General features: G+C 37.2%; 1 protein-coding gene across 4 annotated transcripts in view; it reads right to left on the bottom strand.

Annotated features, from left to right (window-relative positions):
• HEATR5B (HEAT repeat containing 5B) overlaps positions 1–18,886 on the bottom strand; it is a 208,395-nt gene that overhangs the window by 149,069 nt on the left and 40,440 nt on the right. For all 4 annotated transcript variants that reach the window (XR_013164177.1, XM_077133986.1, XM_077133984.1 and 1 more), the window contains exons 6-7: positions 16,884–17,055; positions 1,686–1,843 (exon numbers count right to left, since the gene is read on the bottom strand). Coding sequence is in view for 3 of the 4 variants with exons in the window: in XM_077133986.1 (XP_076990101.1) it covers positions 1,686–1,843; positions 16,884–17,055 (330 nt within the window). In the remaining variant the exon portion in view is untranslated. The remainder of the gene's footprint in view (positions 1–1,685; positions 1,844–16,883; positions 17,056–18,886) is intronic.

The following is an 18,886-nucleotide window of genomic DNA, read 5'->3' on the forward strand; positions in this document are numbered from 1 at the left end:
AGACACAAGGTTTTCACAATCACACAGTCACATTGTGAAAGCCATATCATTATGCAATCATCTTCAAGAAACATGGCTACTGGAACACAGCTCTACATTTTCAGGCAGTTCCCTCCAGCCTTTCCGTTACATCTTGACTAACAAGGTGATATCTATTTAATGCGTAAGAATAAGTTCCAGCATAACCTCACCACTCTGTTTTGGAATCTCTCAGCCATTGACACTTTATTTTGTCTCATTTCGCTCTTCCCCCTTTTGGTCGAGAAGGTTTTCTCAATCCCTTGATGCTGAGTCTCAGCTCATTCTAGGATTTCTGTCCCACATTGCCAGGAAGGTCCACACCCCTGGGAGTCATGTCCCACGTAGACAGAGAGAGGGAAGTGAGTTTGCTTGTTGTGTTGGCTGGAGAGAGAAGCCAGTGGCCTTGATTCTTGAAAACAATTGCATAAGATTTAACTTTTAAAATGTGACTGTGGGATTGTGAAAACCTTGTGTCTGATGCTCCTTTTATCCAGGGTATGGACAGATGAGTTAAAAAACATGCGTAAAAAAATAAATAAGGGGGAGGGATAAAGGGTAAAATAAATTGGGTAGATAGAGATACTAGTGGCCAATGAGAGGGAGGGATAAGGGGTATGATATGTATGAGTTTTTTCTTTTTATTTCTTTTTCCGGAGTGATGCAAATGTTCTAAAAAATGATCCTGGTGATGAATACACAACTATGTGATGATACTGTGAGCCACTAATTGTACATCACGTATGGAATGCATGTGTATTTTCTTAATAAAAATATTAAGAAAAAACAGTTCATAAGATAACAGCTTCATGAAAAGCAGAGTGATCAGTGAGGAAAGGAATCTGAATTTACAGTGGCATTTAAATAGGTTAATAGGTTACAGGAATAAGAAAACCCTAACATCCTAAATAAACACTAACACAGACATTTAACATTTAACACCCTAAATAAAACACTTATTCATGACTTTTTCTTTAAGACTAAAATCCTTTACTTCTATTCTATACTTGTTTCAAGGGAAAGGTAGAGTAGGGGTGATTTTGACTAAGATGGGGGGAAAAACATTTCATCTCTTTTATAGATAGAAGAAGAAAATTAGGCATTAAGCATTTCATTTTATTTTTTTGGTCATGGGCAGTTTCTGGGAATTGAACCCGGATCTTCCACATGGCAGGTGTGAATTCTGTCACTGCGCCACCGTTGTACCACCCCATTAAGCATCATTTAAAAATTCTATTTGCATTTCAGATTTAATCATATAATTATGTAAGTGAGTGATTACTGAGAGCAAATCTAATCAAAACCCAATTCTAGATATAAGGATCATTGGAGAACACTAAAATCTAAATGCCTCAAGCTAGCTGAATACAATTACAACTAAAAGTAATTCTTTCATATCTTACCATACTGCTGAGCAAAATCTGGGAATATTTCATGAGATTTTTATACAAATATAGTAGACATAGGTTAATTTATACATTAAGCATCTACCTTTCCACTTAACGTACAGTTTAGAGTTTAATGTAAATCATTCATTTGATAAAGAAATCTTTTAAAAGAAACCAAACAATATTAACACTCTCTGTGTGCCGTTATTAGTACTAGTCTTCCCTAAAATTTCACAAGTGATGTGGACAAATTCTTTTATATGTACATATATTACAAACCTGTGTAACTCCAACTCTCACTTCACGATTAACAGATCCTCCGACTTTTAACATTTCTCCACCACTCTTGAGGAAACCTGACCCTCCGCGAAGAAATCCGGTGGCCATGAGTTCTAAGACTTCATCTAATGTTGCTCGCTTCACATTCTGGCGCATCACTTTCAGGAAGAAAAGAAAATTTATAAGCATGTCTTTATCATTAATAACAGATTTGCTGTTATTAATAAAAGCATAACTTTCTAAAAGTCTAGTTTTAAAACTCAAGTAATTATTTTTAATAATAGTATTTTTCTTGTAAAAAAAATTAGTCAATGCACACTATAGAAAATTTGGAAAATACGAAGATACAGAAAAAAAAAGCATAATTCTATCCCCCAGACATAACCATTACTGCATTTTGGTATACTTTTTAAGGTGAAAATTTTCTTTGTAACAGTGTAAGAGTATAGTGCATTTATTAGCTGATTTTTTTCTTTTTTTTTACATGGGCAGGCACCGGGAATCAAACCCGGGTGAGAATTCCGCCTGCTGAGCCACTGTCACATCACCCTATTAGTTGAATCTTAAAATGAGACTTTGCTTGACAGAGTTTTGTCTGACAGTCATCAAGGACTAAAATTAAAAATTAAAAAAAGGAGATGGAACATATTCTTACACTCAAAAGTCACATAAAATAGTTCAGGCTAAAGATGCCAGGATAATGGATTTCTTTGGGGAGAGCTGGTATGCGTGTAGTTGTGTTTTTAACTCCTTTCTTTACCTCACACCAAGCAAAAAGGGCTTTAAGAGATCACTTTTTTATAATCGTGAGACACAAAACCTGATGTTACATCTAAGACTAAAAATGTTTAGAACAAAAAGACTGTGATTGAAGCTGGCAGGCTGGTAGAACAATAAAGAGAGGTAGCTATGTTAAGGTTAAGCTACACTGAGGTTAAGACATGTTTGTCCTGGGTGCTGCTGTTTTCTCTTTTTTTAAACCCATGGGCTTTATTTAACAGTAGAATTATTAAAATATGCTAACATCTATTGTAGCAAATGTTCCACACCAATCCGAGTTGTTAATAATAGGGTGGTATATGGGAAGCTGGTATTTTATGCATTATTATTCTGTAAATGCACAACTTGTCTCGGAAAGAAAAAAGAATACAACAGCACTGAACAATCTGAAAAGGAAATCAAGGAAAGTATTCTATCCAAAATAGCAACCAATATACTCAAATATGTAGGAATAAACTTCAACAAATATGGAAAGGACTTGAATATGAAGAACTATAAATCTTCGGTGAAAGAAAATAGTAAAAGGCCCAAATAAATGGAAATACATTCCACGCTCATGGATCAGAAGACTTAATATTGTTAGGATGTTAATATGACCCAAAGCAATCTACAGATTCAATGAAATTACAACTGAAATTGCAGCATAATCTTGTTTGGGGCGCTGTGTTTTTTTTGTTTTTTTTTTAAATTTTTTTTATTAATTTTAAATTTAAAAAAATATGGCAACAAAGAAACACAAATATTCTTAATATATAATCATTCTGTTCTACATACATAATCAGTAAATCACAATATCGTCACATAGTTGCATATTGACCATCATGATCATTTCTTAGAATATTTGCATCAATTCAGAAGAAGAAATAAAACGAAAACAGAAAAAAAAAATTATACATCCCATACCCCTTACCCCACCCTTTCACTGATTACTCACATTTCAAACTAAATTTATTTTAACATTTGTTCCCGCTATTATTTTTTTTTCAGGGTAGAAAACAAATAACTTTAATATGAACACATTATTAATTCAAAGTATATATCATGTCTACCCTCTCACATCGGCTCATATAACAAAACCCATCCCTTCTTTTTTTTCCTCATTTTTTTAATTTATTTTTTAAAATGCAAAAAAACCCAAATAAACGCAAACATTTCTGTTTTGATCATTCTGTTCTACATATATAATCAGTAATTCACAATATCATCACATAGTTGCATATTGATCATCATGATCATTTCTTAGAATATTTGCATCAGTTCAGAAAAAGAAATAAAACGAAAACAGAAAAAAAATTTATACTATCATACCCCATAACCCTCTGTCATTGATAACTAGCATCTCAAATTAATTTATTTTAACATTTGTTCCCCCTATTATTTATTTTTATTCCATATGGTTCACTCGTCTATTGACAAGGTAGATAAAAGGAGCATCAGACACAAAGTTTTCACAATCACACAGTCACATTGTGAAAGCTATATCATTATGCAATCATCTTCAAGAAACATGGCTACTGGAACACAGCTCTACATTTTCAGGCAGTTCCCTCCAGCCTTTCCATTACATCTTGACTAACAAGGCGATATCTATTTAATGCGTAAGAATAACTTCCAGGATAACCTCACCACTCTGTTTTGGAATCTCTCAGCCATTGACACTTTATTTTGTCTCATTTCGCTCTTCCCCCTTTTGGTCGAGAAGGTTTTCTCAATCCCTTGATGTTGAGTCTCAGCTCATTCTAGGATTTCTGTCCCACATTGTCAGGAAGGTCCACACCCCTGGGAGTCACGTCCCCCATAGAAAGAGGGAGGGTGGTGAGCTTGCTTGTTGTGTTGGCTGGAGAGAGAGGCCACATTTGAGCAATGAAAGAGGTTCTCCTGGGTGTGACTCTTAGGCCTAATTTTAAGTGGGTCTGACCTATCCTTTGTAGGGTTAAGTTTCATATAAACAACCCCCAAGACTGGGAGCTCAGCCTATAGCTTTGGTTATCCACACTGCTTGTGAGAATATCAAGAATTCAACTTGGGGAGGCTGAATTTTCCCCCGTTCTCACCATTCCCCGAAGGGGACTTTGCAAATACTTTTCCAATCACTGATCATATCACTCTGGGATTCATCTGGGAATCCCCCTGGAGAAACCAACAAAATCTCATGTCTTACCCAAGGGTTCCATGTATTTATGGTGTTCAACCAAGCTACCTACATAAGTTATATTAGGAAATGCACAAGTCAAAATATAAATTTTGTACCAAATAAACATTTTTTGCTTTAGTCTCACACATAAGCTGAAATTTTAAAATATTAATTACCATCTATTTTCAGCACCCTGCAGTAATGACATTCCTTTGTTCTTCCTCATGCAAAAACATTTTTAAAATTTGTACATTTAGTCACTATCATTATACATCTAGGCATTCCTAGATTACACCATCTCAATCTTTATCGTCTCTCTTTCTTTCTAATTTCATTTATACCCCCAGCACTCCTCCCTCTATCATTTTCACATGCAGCTTCATTCAGTGTTTTAACATCATTGTATTACAGTTAGGTACTATTGTGCTGTCCATTTTTGAGTTTTTATATTCTGTTGCACAATCTGTATCCCTTCAGCTCCAATTACCCAATATCTTACCCTATTTCTATTCCCTGATGGTCTCTGTTACCAACGAAATATTCCAAGTTTATTCACTATGTCAGTTCATATCAGTGAGACCATACAGCATTTGTCCTTTCGTTTTTGGTTAATCTTACTCAGCATAATGGCCTTAAGGTTCATCCATGTTGTTACATACTTCATAACTTTATTCTGTCTTACAGCTGTATAATATTCCATCGTATGTATATACCACAGTTTGTTTAGCTACTCTTCTGTTGATGGACATTTTGGCTGTTTCCATCTATTTGCAATTGTAAATAATGCTGCTATAAAGATTGGTGTACAAATGTCCATTTGTGTCCTTGCCCTCATGTCCTTTGAGTAGATACCTAGCAATGATATTGCCAGGTCATATGGCAATTCTATATTTACCTTTTTGAGTAACTGCCAAACTGCCTTCCACAGTGGTTGTACCATTTGACATTCCCACCAACAGTGGATAAGTGTGCTTCTTTCTCCACATCCTCTCCAGCATTTGTCATTTTCTGTTTTATTGACAATGGCCATTCTGGTGTGTATGAGATGATATCTCATTGTGGTTTTGATCTGCATTTCCCTAATAGCCAGGGAACTTGAGCATCTCTTCATGTGCCTTTTGGCCATTTGTATTTCCTCTTCTGAGAAGTGTCTGTTCAAGTTTTCTTCCCATTTTGTAATTGGATTGGCTGTCTTTTTGCTGTTGAGTTGAACAATCTCTTTATAAATTCTGGATACTAGGCCTTCATCTGATATGTCGTTTCCAAATATTGTCTCCCATTGTACAGGATGTCTTTTTACTTTCTTGATGAAGTTCTTTGATGCACAATAGTGTTTAATTTTGAGGAGGTCCCATTTCTTTCTTTCTTTCTTTCTTCAATGCTCTTTCTTTGGGTGTAAGGTCTATAAAACCACCTCCAAGTATAAGATTTATAAGATATTTTCCTACATTTTCTTCTAACAGTTTTATGGTCTTAAATCTAATTTTTAGGTCTTTGATCCATTTTGAGTCAACTTTTGTATAGGGTGTGAGATATGGGTCATCTTTCATTTTTTTGCATATGGATATCCAGCTCTCTAGGCACCATTTAGTGAAGAGACTGTTGTGTCCCAGATGAGTTGGCATGACTGACTTATCAAAGATCAATTGTTCATAGATGAGAGTGTCTATATCTGAACACTCTATTTGATTCCATTGGTCAATATATCTATCTTTGTGCCAGTACCATGCTGTTTTGACCACTGTAGTTTCATAATATGCCTTAAAGTCAGGTAGTATGCAACTTCCGACTTCATTTTTTTTTCTCAGGATACTTTTATCTATTTGGGGCACCCTGTCCTTTCAGATAAATTTGGTTATTGGTTTTCTGTTTCTGAAAAGTAAGTTGTTGGGATTTTGATTGGTATTGCATTGAATCTGTAAATCAATATAGGCAGAATTGACATCTTAACTATATTTAGTCTTGTAGTCCATGAACAGTGTATGCCCTTCCATCTATTTAGGTCTTCTGTGATTTCTTTTAACAATTTCTTGTAGTTTTCTTTGTATAGGTCTTTTGTCTCTTTAGTTAAATTTATCCCTAAATATTTTATTCTTTTGATTGAAATTGTAAATGGAATTTGTTTCTTGATTTCCCCCTCAGACTGTTCATTACTAGTACATAGAAACGCTACAGATTTTTGAGTGTTGATCTTATAACCTGCCACGTTGCTGTATTCATTTATTACCTCTTGTGGTTTTGCTGTGGATTTTGGGGTTTTTTTGACATATAGTATATCATCTGCAAACAGTGAGAGTTTTACTTCTTCCTTTCCAATTTTGATGCCTTGTATTTCTTTTTCTTGTCGAATTGCTCTGGCTAAAACTTCCAACACAATGTTGAATAACAGTGGTGATAGTGGACATCCTTGTCTTGTTCCTGATCTTAGGGGGAATGTTTTCAGTTTTTCCCCATTGAGGATGATGTTAGCTGTGGGTTTTTCATATATTCCCTTTATCATTTTGAGGAAGTTCCCTTCTATTCTATTCCTATCCTTTGAAGTGTTTTCAACAGGAAAGGATGTTGAATTTTTTCAGATACCTTTTCTGCATTAATCAAGATAATCATGTGGTTTTTCTGCTTTGATTTGTTGATATGGTGTATAATATTAATTGATTTTCTTATGTTGAACCATCCTTGCATACCTGAGATGAATCCTACTTGGTCATGATGTATAATTCTTTTAATGTGCTGCTGGATTCGAATTGCCAGAATTTTGTTGAGGATTTATGCCTCTATATTCATTAGAGAGGTTGGTCTGTAGTTTTCTTTTTTTTGTAATATCTTTGTCTGCCTTTGGTATGAGGGTGATGTTGGCTTCATAGAATGAGTTAAGTAGCTTTCCCTCCTCTTCAATTTTTTTGAAGACTTTGAGCAGCATTGGTACTAATTCTTTCTGGAATGTTTGGTAGAATTCACAAGTGAAGCCATCTGGTCCTGGACTTTTCTTTTTGGGGAGCTTCTTAATGAGTGATTTGATTTCTTTACTTGTGATTGGTTTGCTGAGGTCGTCTATTTCTTCTCGAGTCAAAGTTGGTTGTTCATGCCTTTCTAGAAAGTTGTCCATTTCATCTACATTGTTGTATTTATTAGCGTAAAGTTGTTCATAGTATCCTGTCATTACTTCCTTTATTTCTGTGGGATCAGTGGTTATGTCTCCTCTTCCATTTCTGTTCTTATTTATTTGCATCCTCTCTCTTCTTTTTGTCAATCTTGCTAAGGGTCCATCAATCTTATTGATTTTCTCATAAAACCAGCTTCTGGTTTTATTGATTTTTTCAATTGTTTTCATGTTCTCAATTTCATTTATTTCTGCTCTAATCTTCATTATTTCTTTCTTTTTATTGCTTTGGGGTTAGTTTGCTGTTCTTTCTCTAGTTCTCACAAGTGGACAGTTAATTCATCTATTTTTGCCCTTTCTTCTTTTTTGATATAGGCATTTAGAGCAATAAATTTCCCTCTTAGCACTGCCTTTGCGTGTCCCATAAGTTTTGATATGTTGTGTTTTCACTTTCATTTGCCTCAAGATATTTGCTAATTTCTCTTGACCCACTGGTTGTTTAAGAGTGTGTTGCTGAGCCTCCATATATTTGTGAATTTTCTGGCACTCTGCCTATTATTGATTTCCAACTTCATTCCTTTATGATCAGAGGAAGTGGTTTGTATGATTTCAATCTTTTTAAATTTATTGAGACGTGCTTTGTGACCCAGCATATGGTCTATCCTTGAGAATGATCCATGAGCACTTGAGAAAAAGGTGTATCCTGCTGTTGTGAGATGTAAAGTTCTATAAATGTCTGTTAAGTCTAGCTCATTTATAGTATGATTCAAATTCTCTGTTTCTTTATTGATCCTCTGCTAGATGCTCTGTCCATTGATGAGAGTGGTGAATTGAAGTCTCCAACTATTATGGTAGATGTGTCTATTTTTCTTTTCAGTGTTTCCAGTGTTTGAAATGCTGCATGTATTTTGGAGCATTCTGGTTCAGTGAATAAATATTTATGAGTGTTATGTCTTTGTGCTGAATTGTTCCTTTTGTTAATACATAGCATCCTTCTTTTTCTCTTTTACCTGTTTTAAATTTGAAGTCTTCTTCTCTTTTAACTGTTTTACATTTGTTGGATATTAGTATAGCAATCCTGCTCTTTTCTGATTGTTATTTGCATGAAATATCGTTTCCCAACCTTTCACTTTCAACCTATGTTTATCCTTGGGTCTAAGATGTGCTTCCTGTAGACAACATATACATGGGTCCTGTTTTTTAATCCATTTGGCCAGTCTATGTCTTTTGATTGGGGTGTTTAATCCATTAACATTTACTGTTATTACTGTATGGGGTAGTACTTTCTTATATGATTTTGCCTTTTGGATTTTATATGTCATATCTTTTTTCCTTTTTACCTTTAATCATAGTCTCCCTTTCTACACTCTTCTCCACACCTCTCTCTTCTGTCTTTTCGTATCTGTCTCTAGTGCTCCTTTTAGTATTTCTTGCAGAGCTGGCCTCTTGGTCACAAATAATCTCAATGATTTTTTTGTCTGAAAATGTTTTAATTTCATCCTCATTTTTGAAGGACAATTTTGCTGGATATAGAATTCTTGGTTGGCAGTTTTTTCCATTAGTAATTTAAATATATCATCCCACTGTCTTTTCGCTTCCATGGTTTCTGCTGAGAAATCTACACACACTCATATTGGGCTTCCCTTGTATGTGATGAATTGCTTTTTTCTTGCTGCTTTCAAGATTCTTTCTCTTTGAACTCTGACATTCTGATTATTAAATGTCTTGGAGTACACCTATTTGGATCTATTCTCTTTGGGGTACACTGCACTTCTTGGATCTGTAATTTTAAGTCTTTCATAAGAGTTGGGAAATTTTTGGTGATAATTTCCTCCATTAGTTTTTCTCCTCCTTTTTCCATCTCTTCTTCTTCTGGGGTACCCACAACATGTATATTTGTGCACTTCATATTGTCTTTCAATTCCCTGAGTTCCTGCTCATATTTTTTCATTTTTTCTCTATATTTTCTTGTCCGATTTCAGATATTCTGTCCTCCATTCACCAATCCTGTCTTTCTTCTGTCTCTCAAAATCTACAATTGTAGGTTTCCATTGTTTTTTCATCTCTTCTACTGTGCCTTTCATTCACATAAGTTCTCTGATTTGTTTTTTCAGACTTTCGATTTCTTCTTTTTGTTCATTCCTTGCCTTCTTTATATCCTCCCTCAATTCACTGATTTGGTTTTTGATGAGGTTTTCCAAGTCTGTTCATATATTCTGAATTAATTGTTTCAACTCCTGTATCTCATTTGAATTGTTGGTCTGTTCCTTTCACTGGGCCATATCTTCAATTTCCCTAATGTGATTTTTTATTTTTTGCTGGCATCTAGGCATTTAATTACCTTAATTATGTATTTATAAGATTTTTATTATGCATTATTTTACTTTTATTTATAATAATTGTTTATTCTGGAGATTGCTTTCACTTCTTTTACCTAGGGTTTTCTTGCTGGATGAATTTGTTGTCTATCTGTTCTTTGGCATTAAGTTCAGCTTTTTCTGGACCTCTACCTTAGGTTTTGTTTAACAGAGAAGAACTTTTCAGTTCTTGTTTTCTTGTTTCTTGCCCTGCCTGTATGGTGCCTTTTCTCCCCACCCTTAGGAGGGTCTACTTAGGTATTATTCACCCCAGCCAGAATTTCCCAGACCAAACTGGTTTCCTATCAGGAGGAAAGAGTCACCCGTGTCAGTTTTCCCTGTGAGTGAGACCCAGCAGGCTGAAAGACATTCCTGTGAAGTCTCTGGACTCTGTGTTTTTCTTATCCTGTCCAGTATGTGGGGTTTGTCTGCCTGCAGGTCCCACCAGCATAAGATGATGCAGTAACTTTAACTTTGGCAGACTCTCCCTGCTGGGGCATGGTAGAAACAGAGAAGAGGTTGTAGGCTGGTTTTAATGGCTTCAAATTACCAAGCCCAGGTGTCTGAATTCCTTGATAGAGGGATTCCACCTGGGTGGGGCTTCACCCCTCCCCTGGGGAAGGCACAGGCTCCAGACAGGCCCACAAACAAGCTTGTTTCTGTCTATACCTGGGGCAGTTGCAACCTGAGAAGTCCTGCAGCTATATCCAAAGGCAGTCAATCCTTTGTAGAAACACAGCCACAAAAATCTCTGTTTCTTCTATTTTTCTTTTTCCGTCAGCCCTGGCCCCTGGCGCCAGGGCAAAAATGAATGACCTCCACTTTGACCAGGTTCACCTGAGCTGGGGGCCTATTTTTAGTTGTCAGAATTTGTTAATTAATTCCACAATTGGTGTTTGGTTGGGCTCAGTCCCTGCTGCCGGTAAAGTCCTGTCCTTTCCCCTCTGGGAAGCAGCCTGTGGGGGAGGGGCACCGGCCACCACTGCTTGGGGAACTCACGGTTCTGGGGGGTGCTCGCAGCTGGTGCAGCTGGTCCAGACTGGGGTACGCTGTGTGTCTGGTCACTGATATGGCCCCAGGAGCTATTCTGTTCTGTTTCTGGTTATTTAATAGCTGTTCTGGAAGATGAACTAAATTGTGCACATTGCTAAGCTGCCATCTTGGCCCTCTACTTGGCTTTTTTCTCTGGGTGCTGTTTTAAAAGGGATCCCCAATGTGCTAGTATGAAATTATTATGTGTCTCAGAAATGCCATTTTTAATTCTGATTCAATTTTACAGGGAGCTGTTTCTTTTAAGGAGGGTTTTGATCAGTTTTCTGGAGTCCTTTAAAAGGAGAAACATTTTGGGGAAACCTCAGTTGCAGACACAGACATAGACATTTCGAAGAGCCAATGTAGACATCTGGAGATCAAGACAGAAACAGCCCGAGTGCTAAGCAAGGACTACAGAAATAGCCAGAACCTGAAGAGAAGAAATCTCTGGCTCCAGCAGATGCTAAATGTGTTAGTTAGATTCAGTTGTCAACTTGGCCAGGTGAGCATACCTAATCTTGTTGCTGCAGCCATAAGCCAACAATACGTGAACCTCATCTGTTGCCAATTACATCTCCAGTCAGCTAGGAGGCTTGTCTGCTGCAATGAGTGACGTTTGACTTAATTGGCTGGTGCTTAAATGAGAGAGTGCAATGTAGCACAGCCTAAGCAGCTCAGCATTCCTCATCTCAGCACTTGCAGCTCAGCCCAGGCCTTAGGAGATGCAGAAAGAAGTCACCCTGGGGAAAGTTGTTGGAACCCAGGGGCCTGCAGAGAAGACCAGCAGAGACCATCCTGTGCCTTCCACATAAGAAAGAACCTCAGTGGAAAGTTAGCTGCCTTTCCTCTGAAGAACCAACAAAATAAATCCCCTTTTATTAAAAGCCAATCCGTCTCTGGTGTGTTGCATTCCAGCAGTCAGCAAACTAGAACAGATTTGGTACCAGGAGTGGGGTGCTGCTGCAGTTTGCAAATACCAGATACATTAGAACAGTTTTTGGATGGCTAAAGAGAAGATTTTGGAGGAACCGTGAAGAGAATGATGGAGAAGTCCTGGAGGGTTTGAAGAGACTGTTGGTGTAAATGGAACTACTACCAATCTTGACAAAGGAGGACACAAAAGGGAAAAAATTGGAGTTTGCAGAGTGAGAACCATGGAAGCTTGGGCCTGAAGCCAAGAAACTTCGGCCAGGAGAGTGGACCCACTATATACAGGGAGAGGGTGAATTTACCCTGACGGGCAAGGATGAGTCTCCCCTTTCATTGCAGTGGAATAGTTGTGCAGCATCAGGCCTTGGAAAAGGCGTAGCATGCTCCTTGGGGGACTGGGAGAGCCTGGCTGCCACCATGTGGAGGGGTTGAGCATGTGCCCCAGAAATGGCAGAGAGCACAGGGGTGGCCCTGATGCCTAGAGAGAGTGGAGCCCAGAGGTGGTCTCCTCGATGTTCCCCGAGGTTGATTTGGAAAGAGACAGGCCACTGCATAGGCCCTCGGAAAGGGTGGGATTGCCATTTTCTATAGCCGAAGGATAAATGACTTTCAGACTTTGAAATCTAATGGTGTTTGCCTGCAGGTTTTCCTTTCAGTTTCTCCCTATGGATCTGGTGTTTATCCTCCTTTGCATATTGGCATCAGATAATCTGTTTTGAGATTCACAGGCCCACAGCAAGAAGAGAAGTTTTTGCACCTGTTTAAGGTGATGCTTGAAGTTGCCAAGTTGACAAGGGGTGGACATGTGTTAGTTAGATTCAGTTGTCAACTTGGCCAGGTGAGCATACCTAATCTTATTGCTGTGGATATAAGCCAACGGTACATGAACCTCATCTGTTGCCAATTACATCTCCAGTCAGCTAGGAGGCTTGTCTGCTGCAATGAGTGATGTTTGACTTAATTGGCTGGTGCTTAAATGAGAGAATGCAACGTAGCACAGCCTAGCAGCTCGGCATTCCTCATCTCAGCACTTGCAACTCAGTCCAGGTCTTGGGAGATGCAGAAAGAAGTCACCCCGGGGAAAGTTGTTGGAACCCAGGGGCCTGGAGAGAAGACCAGCAGAGACCATCCTGTGCCTTCCACGTAAGAAAGAACCTCAGTGGAAAGTTAGCTGCCTTTCCTCTGAAGAACCAATAAAGTAAATCCCCTTTTATTAAAAGCCAATCCGACTCTGGTGTGTTGCATTCCGGCAGCCAGCAAACTAGAACACTAAGCTAAGAGATGAAACCCAGAGTTTGTCCTAGAGCAGCTAAGCGAAAGCCCACAGACACTTAGAGAGGAACCCACTGGAAGCAGAAGCTGGCAGCAACAGAACCGGGAACAAGGACCAGCAGACACCAGCTATGTGCCTTTTCATATCACTCTTCCTTGAGCCAAGGTAACTTTCTCTGGATGCCTTAGGTAGGACATATTTAATGCCTTAGAACTGTAAATTTCTAATTTATTAAATTCCCTTTTAAAAAGCCATTCCATTTCTGGTACATTGCATTCCGGCAGTTTAACAAACTAATACACCCACCTTGAAGAGTGTCATGCCAGCGGCAAAGTACCCTGAGGTAAACGAGGCTGGATGTGCTCAGAGGGATGCAAAAGGGTAGTAAATGAGCAGCCAGAGACAAGGAGAGTTGTAGTTAGATGTTCCAACTCAGAGATTCAAGAGAGATTTTTCTGTGTTTTACACAGTTCAAGGCTCCCCCTAACCCAGACAGAGAGGAGTAGAATGCAACGAGAAGCAGAAAAAAGTCAAACCTACCCCACCCCTCTTTTCAGTCAGGCTTACAGCCTGAACCATGCCCAAACTGGGGAAGAAGAGACTGAATTTCAAATGATACTGAAAATTTTTCCTTTTAAAGAGAACTGAAGCTTTGAATTAGTGAAATAAGACCCTTTCTGTAACTAGACATGAACAAGGTAAATTAAAACATCTACTTAAGATTTTATCTACACGTAAGTAAAGAATAAGCCCATAGTTTAATACTGAATGATTAGTGTGGAACGGTCAAAAAAATAAAATCAAAGAAACTATTTGCACCCAAAGGTGTTCGTGTATGTTTTACTTTATTTTTTAACCTACCACCTAGTGAGCAATTTGCCATTTCACTGCATTTTTTTTTTTTTTTTTAAAGAGAGAGGGAGGAAGGGAAGGAAAGACAGAGAAGGAAGGAAGGAAGGGAGGAAGAAAGGGAAACATTTTTAAACATTTTCTTGTTTTATTATATTTTGTTTGTTTGTTTGTTTTTTACATGGGCTGGGGCCGGGAATCGAACCGAGGTCCTCCGGCACGGCAGGCAAGCACTCTTGCCCGCTGAGCCACCGCGGCCCGCCACCATTTCACTGCATTTTTGATGACCAAAACACACCCCATCTTATGAATATACCATAACTTATTTAACCGTCTACCTTTTGCTGGACCTGTACATATTTCCAACTAAATTTTGAGATAGACACCTTTGTATATAAATCTTTGCCTGATTTAAAATTTTTTTTGGTAATTTTTCTAGAAATGGAATAACTGGGTCAAAAAGGTATAAAGTGTTAAAATTTCTGATATGTATTGCCAAACTACTTTCTTAAAAGGCAGTAAAACAAAATGGTGTAATTGCTCTAGAAACAGCATGGCTAGAAAGCTAAACAGAGAATTACCATATGACACAGCAATTCTGATTTTAGGTATTTACCCCAAAGAACTGAAAACAGGGACTCAGACAAGCGTACACCAATATTCAGAGCAGTATTATTCACAAGTGCCAAAAAGTGGAAGCAGCCCAAATGTCCATCAATAGATGAATGGATAAACAAAATGTGGGATATGCAGGGAATAGTATATTCTTCAGTCATAAAAAGGAATGAAGTTCTGATACATGTTAGAACATGGATGAACCCTAAACATATAACACTGAATGAAATACGCCAGACACAAAAGGTCAAATATGGTATAATTTCACTTATATGAAACACCTAAAGAAATTGAGATAAGGAGTAGATAACAGGTTATAGGGCTTGGGAGGATGGAGGGTGGATGAGAAGGTACTGCTTAATGGATAGAGAGTTGTTGTTTTGGAAGATGAAAAGTTTTGGTAATAGATAGTGATGGCAGCACAGTATTGTGAATGCAATTAGTATCACTAAATTATACACATTAAAGTGGTTAAGATAGGAAATCTTACAATAAATGTTTTAGAAAACTAATTTTACATCATAAGTGAATACTTGGTTTGAAAAAAACTTCACTTAAAATGAGAATTTTAATATTTTTATATCTGCTAATTTGACAGATGAAAAGCCTGATTTATATCACTGTTCTAATTTACATTTTGATTAGATTTACACAAAACAGAAAATGTTAATGCATTAGTTTTTAGTATTAATAACATATTCTCAACTAGAGAATATTGATTGAGTTCTATCATCACAACACATATTGAATATCCACTGCTGATCTTTTGAATTTTAAACAGTTTAAAAAGACACACTGTAAAATATTCTGACAATGAGAGGCTATAAACAAAGCAATTAGTGTCATTCAGTTTTCTTATAATCAAATATAAAATACAATGTATTTGTAAAACTGAATTCAATTTTGAAGCAAAAAATGGAAGGGCTAAAATTTAGAAATAACTGAATAAATCTATGTCAAAATATTCTAATAATGATGATAAGTTTAATACGTGTAACACAATAAGAACAAAGCACACCCACAGTAGATATCACTAATGGATCACAGCACTCACTTCCAACTGGGGTGAACACAAAGAAATCTTCTCAACACCACACTTTCTAGACTCCAATGGACTAAAATGTCATTGGGTATGCAACTGGTTTGCTACTCCTAGTATAGCACTTCCTGCCTTATAAAGTTCCTTCACATATAGTAGCAAACACAAACCTCACAAAAATTCCATAGGGGAAGTATAAAGCATTGTGATTAAGGGCACAGTATTTACAATTTGATAGCCTGAGTATGAATTTCAGCTCTGACTGAACAGAATGGCTCATGAGAACACAAGTTATACAATATCTCTCAGACTCAGTTTCCTCATCTATAAAATGGGGATAACAACAGTACTTCTAACTCACAGTGCCTCTGTGAAAATGAAATACTTCTGCACCAGCACTGATGCAGTGCTGACAGACAGCACTTACAAATGTTATTACCATGACTAACATCATCATCTAATTCATGAACTGAAATGACTATCAATAAAGATGAGGAAACCAAAGCTCAAAGAAATTAAGTACAGTTTTACAGCAAATGAAAATGAGGACTAGGACCTGTACCTACATTATCTGGTTCTCTTTCTACGACGGGGGTGGGAAAAGGGTGGAGACAACAGCAGAGCTGGATCACTTAGCCTCTACGCACAACTGTCCCTGAAGCTTCTCTACGGAAGTATGTGAATCTCTATGGAACTGTGAGGCACGGAAGCCATGTGAAAAATCAATGCTGCCTCTGAATCTGCTTACAGTGATCGTCAAGAAAAAATGAAAATATTGTGTTATAAGTGGGACCTACTTATCAGAATCGAAAATAAGAAAGTACATAAAGTACCGGGTTCTAATTTCTTAAACATTGCTTTTATGTCCAGAAAACTGTTAAATATTATCTAGTATATTATCATCATAAAAAATGTCTTAACTGTTTAAAAGTGCCATTTTTATTTTAATTTTATGAAAAAGTAGACAAAGATATCTAACAACTTTATTTAAAATGGCCTACTCATATTTAATAACTAATTTAGAAGGAAACATTCTATCCCTTCAAACATCAGTTATATTCTAAATCAGAGGTTAGCAAACAATGGTACCTGCTGCCTGCTTGGGCATCAGTGCTGTAGCCATGACAGTTCCTAGGAGTTTAGACACTGCTACTCGTACCCCATAATTTGAATTTTCCAAAGCCTTAAAGCAGAGAGTTGCTACATTTTCCAGTTCAGCAGTCCACATGAATACAGCTTCATTCTGCAGTTCCAGCAGACACTGAAATTAAAAGCAAAAAACAAACGATAAAATATATTTAGAGTCTCCACTTCTGGAGATGAAGTAACAAGAACCTGATTCGCCTTCCCTCCTAAAACTACCAAAAAAACATGACAAAATATATGAATGGTTTTGAAGACCCTGGACATAAGGCAATGATGTAAAGTTATCCCTGATGGATGGGAAATAAACCAAGGTAAGCCCTACAACTGTCCCAGCTTATGGTCTTGAAAGAGCTTTTGTTACGTAGGGGAAAATGCCTTACCACTAACCCCCTACATCTGGAAAAAAGAAAGGTCTCGAATCAATAACCTCAGCTTTGAGACTCAGCATCAAGGGATTGAGAAAACCCCTAGAATGAGCTGAGACTCAAAAGGGGGAAGAGCAAAATGAGACAAAATAAAGTGTCAATGGCTGAGAGATTCCAAACAGAGTCGAGAGGTTATCCTGGAGGTTACTCTTACACATTAAGTAGATTTCACCTTGTTATTCAAGATGTAGTGGAGAGGCTGGAGGGAACTGCCTGAAAATGTAGAGCTGTGTTCCAGTAGCCACGTTTCTTGATGATGATTGAATAATGATACAGCTTTCACAATGTGACTGTGTGATTGTGAAAACCTTGTGTCTGATGCTCCTTTTATCTACCTTGTCAACAGACGAGTAGAACATATGGAATAAAAATAAATAATAGGGGGAACAAATGTTAAAATAAATTTACTTTGAAATGCTAGTGATAAATGAAAGTGAGGGGTAAGGGGTATGGTACATATAATCTTTTCTTTTCTGTTATTGTTTTATTTCTTTTTCTGAATTGATGCAAGTGTTCTAAGAAATGATGAATATGCAACTATGTGATGATATTGAGAATTACTGATTATATATGTAGAATGGAATGATACATTAATGTTTTTGTTTGTTCTTAATTTTTTTTAATAAATAAATTTAAAAAAAAATCTCAGCTTCCACCTTAAGATATGACATGGAGAAGAGCAAATTCAACACAAAGTAAGGAAATAACAGAGATCACAGGGGAAATCAATGAACTAGAAAACTGAAAACTAATAACAATGAAGCCAAAAGATGGTTTGAGGGCGGGCCGCGGTGGCTCAGCGGGCAAAGTGCTTGCCTGCTATGCCGGAGGACCTCGGTTCGATTCCCGGCCCCAGCCCATGTAACAAAAAAACGGAGAAACAAAATACAATAAAACAAGAAAATGTTTAAAAAAGATGTTTCCCTTTCTTCCTCCCTTCCTTCCTTCTATCCTTCCTTCCTTCTCTCTGTCTTTCCTTTAAAAAAAAAAAAAAAAGATGGTTTGACACAACCAATAATTATGATAAATGTATAGCCAACTGATTAGGAAAAAAAAAAAGCCAAAATCAGAAATGAGAGGCTCTGAGTAATCAGGTCAGATTACTACAGATTAAACAGATATTAAAAGGATTACAAGGGAATGTTATCTGTACACTAATAATTTTGTCAATTAACAAGAAACAGCCAAATTCCTTGAGATACTAACAAATCTCATTCAAGAAGAAAGAGATAACCAGAATAGCCAATGCCTGTTTAAAAACTGAATTTGTAGTTTAACACTTTCCCAAAGAAAACTTCAGGCCCAGATGGCTTCACTGGGGAGTTCTACAAACATTTAGGGATGAAATAATACTAATTCTATATAAACTCATCTAGTTAATTAACGAGAATTCTTCCCAACTCATCCTATGAGGCTAGCATTAGGCTGATACTAAACTCTGACAAAGGCATAACAAGAGAAAGAAACTGTAGACCAATATCCTTCATGAACATAGGTGTAAAATTTTTAGGAATTCAAATC

The sequence above is a fragment of the Tamandua tetradactyla genome, chromosome 17, assembly GCF_023851605.1.
Source record: "Tamandua tetradactyla isolate mTamTet1 chromosome 17, mTamTet1.pri, whole genome shotgun sequence".
NCBI classification, from domain to species: domain Eukaryota; kingdom Metazoa; phylum Chordata; class Mammalia; order Pilosa; family Myrmecophagidae; genus Tamandua; species Tamandua tetradactyla.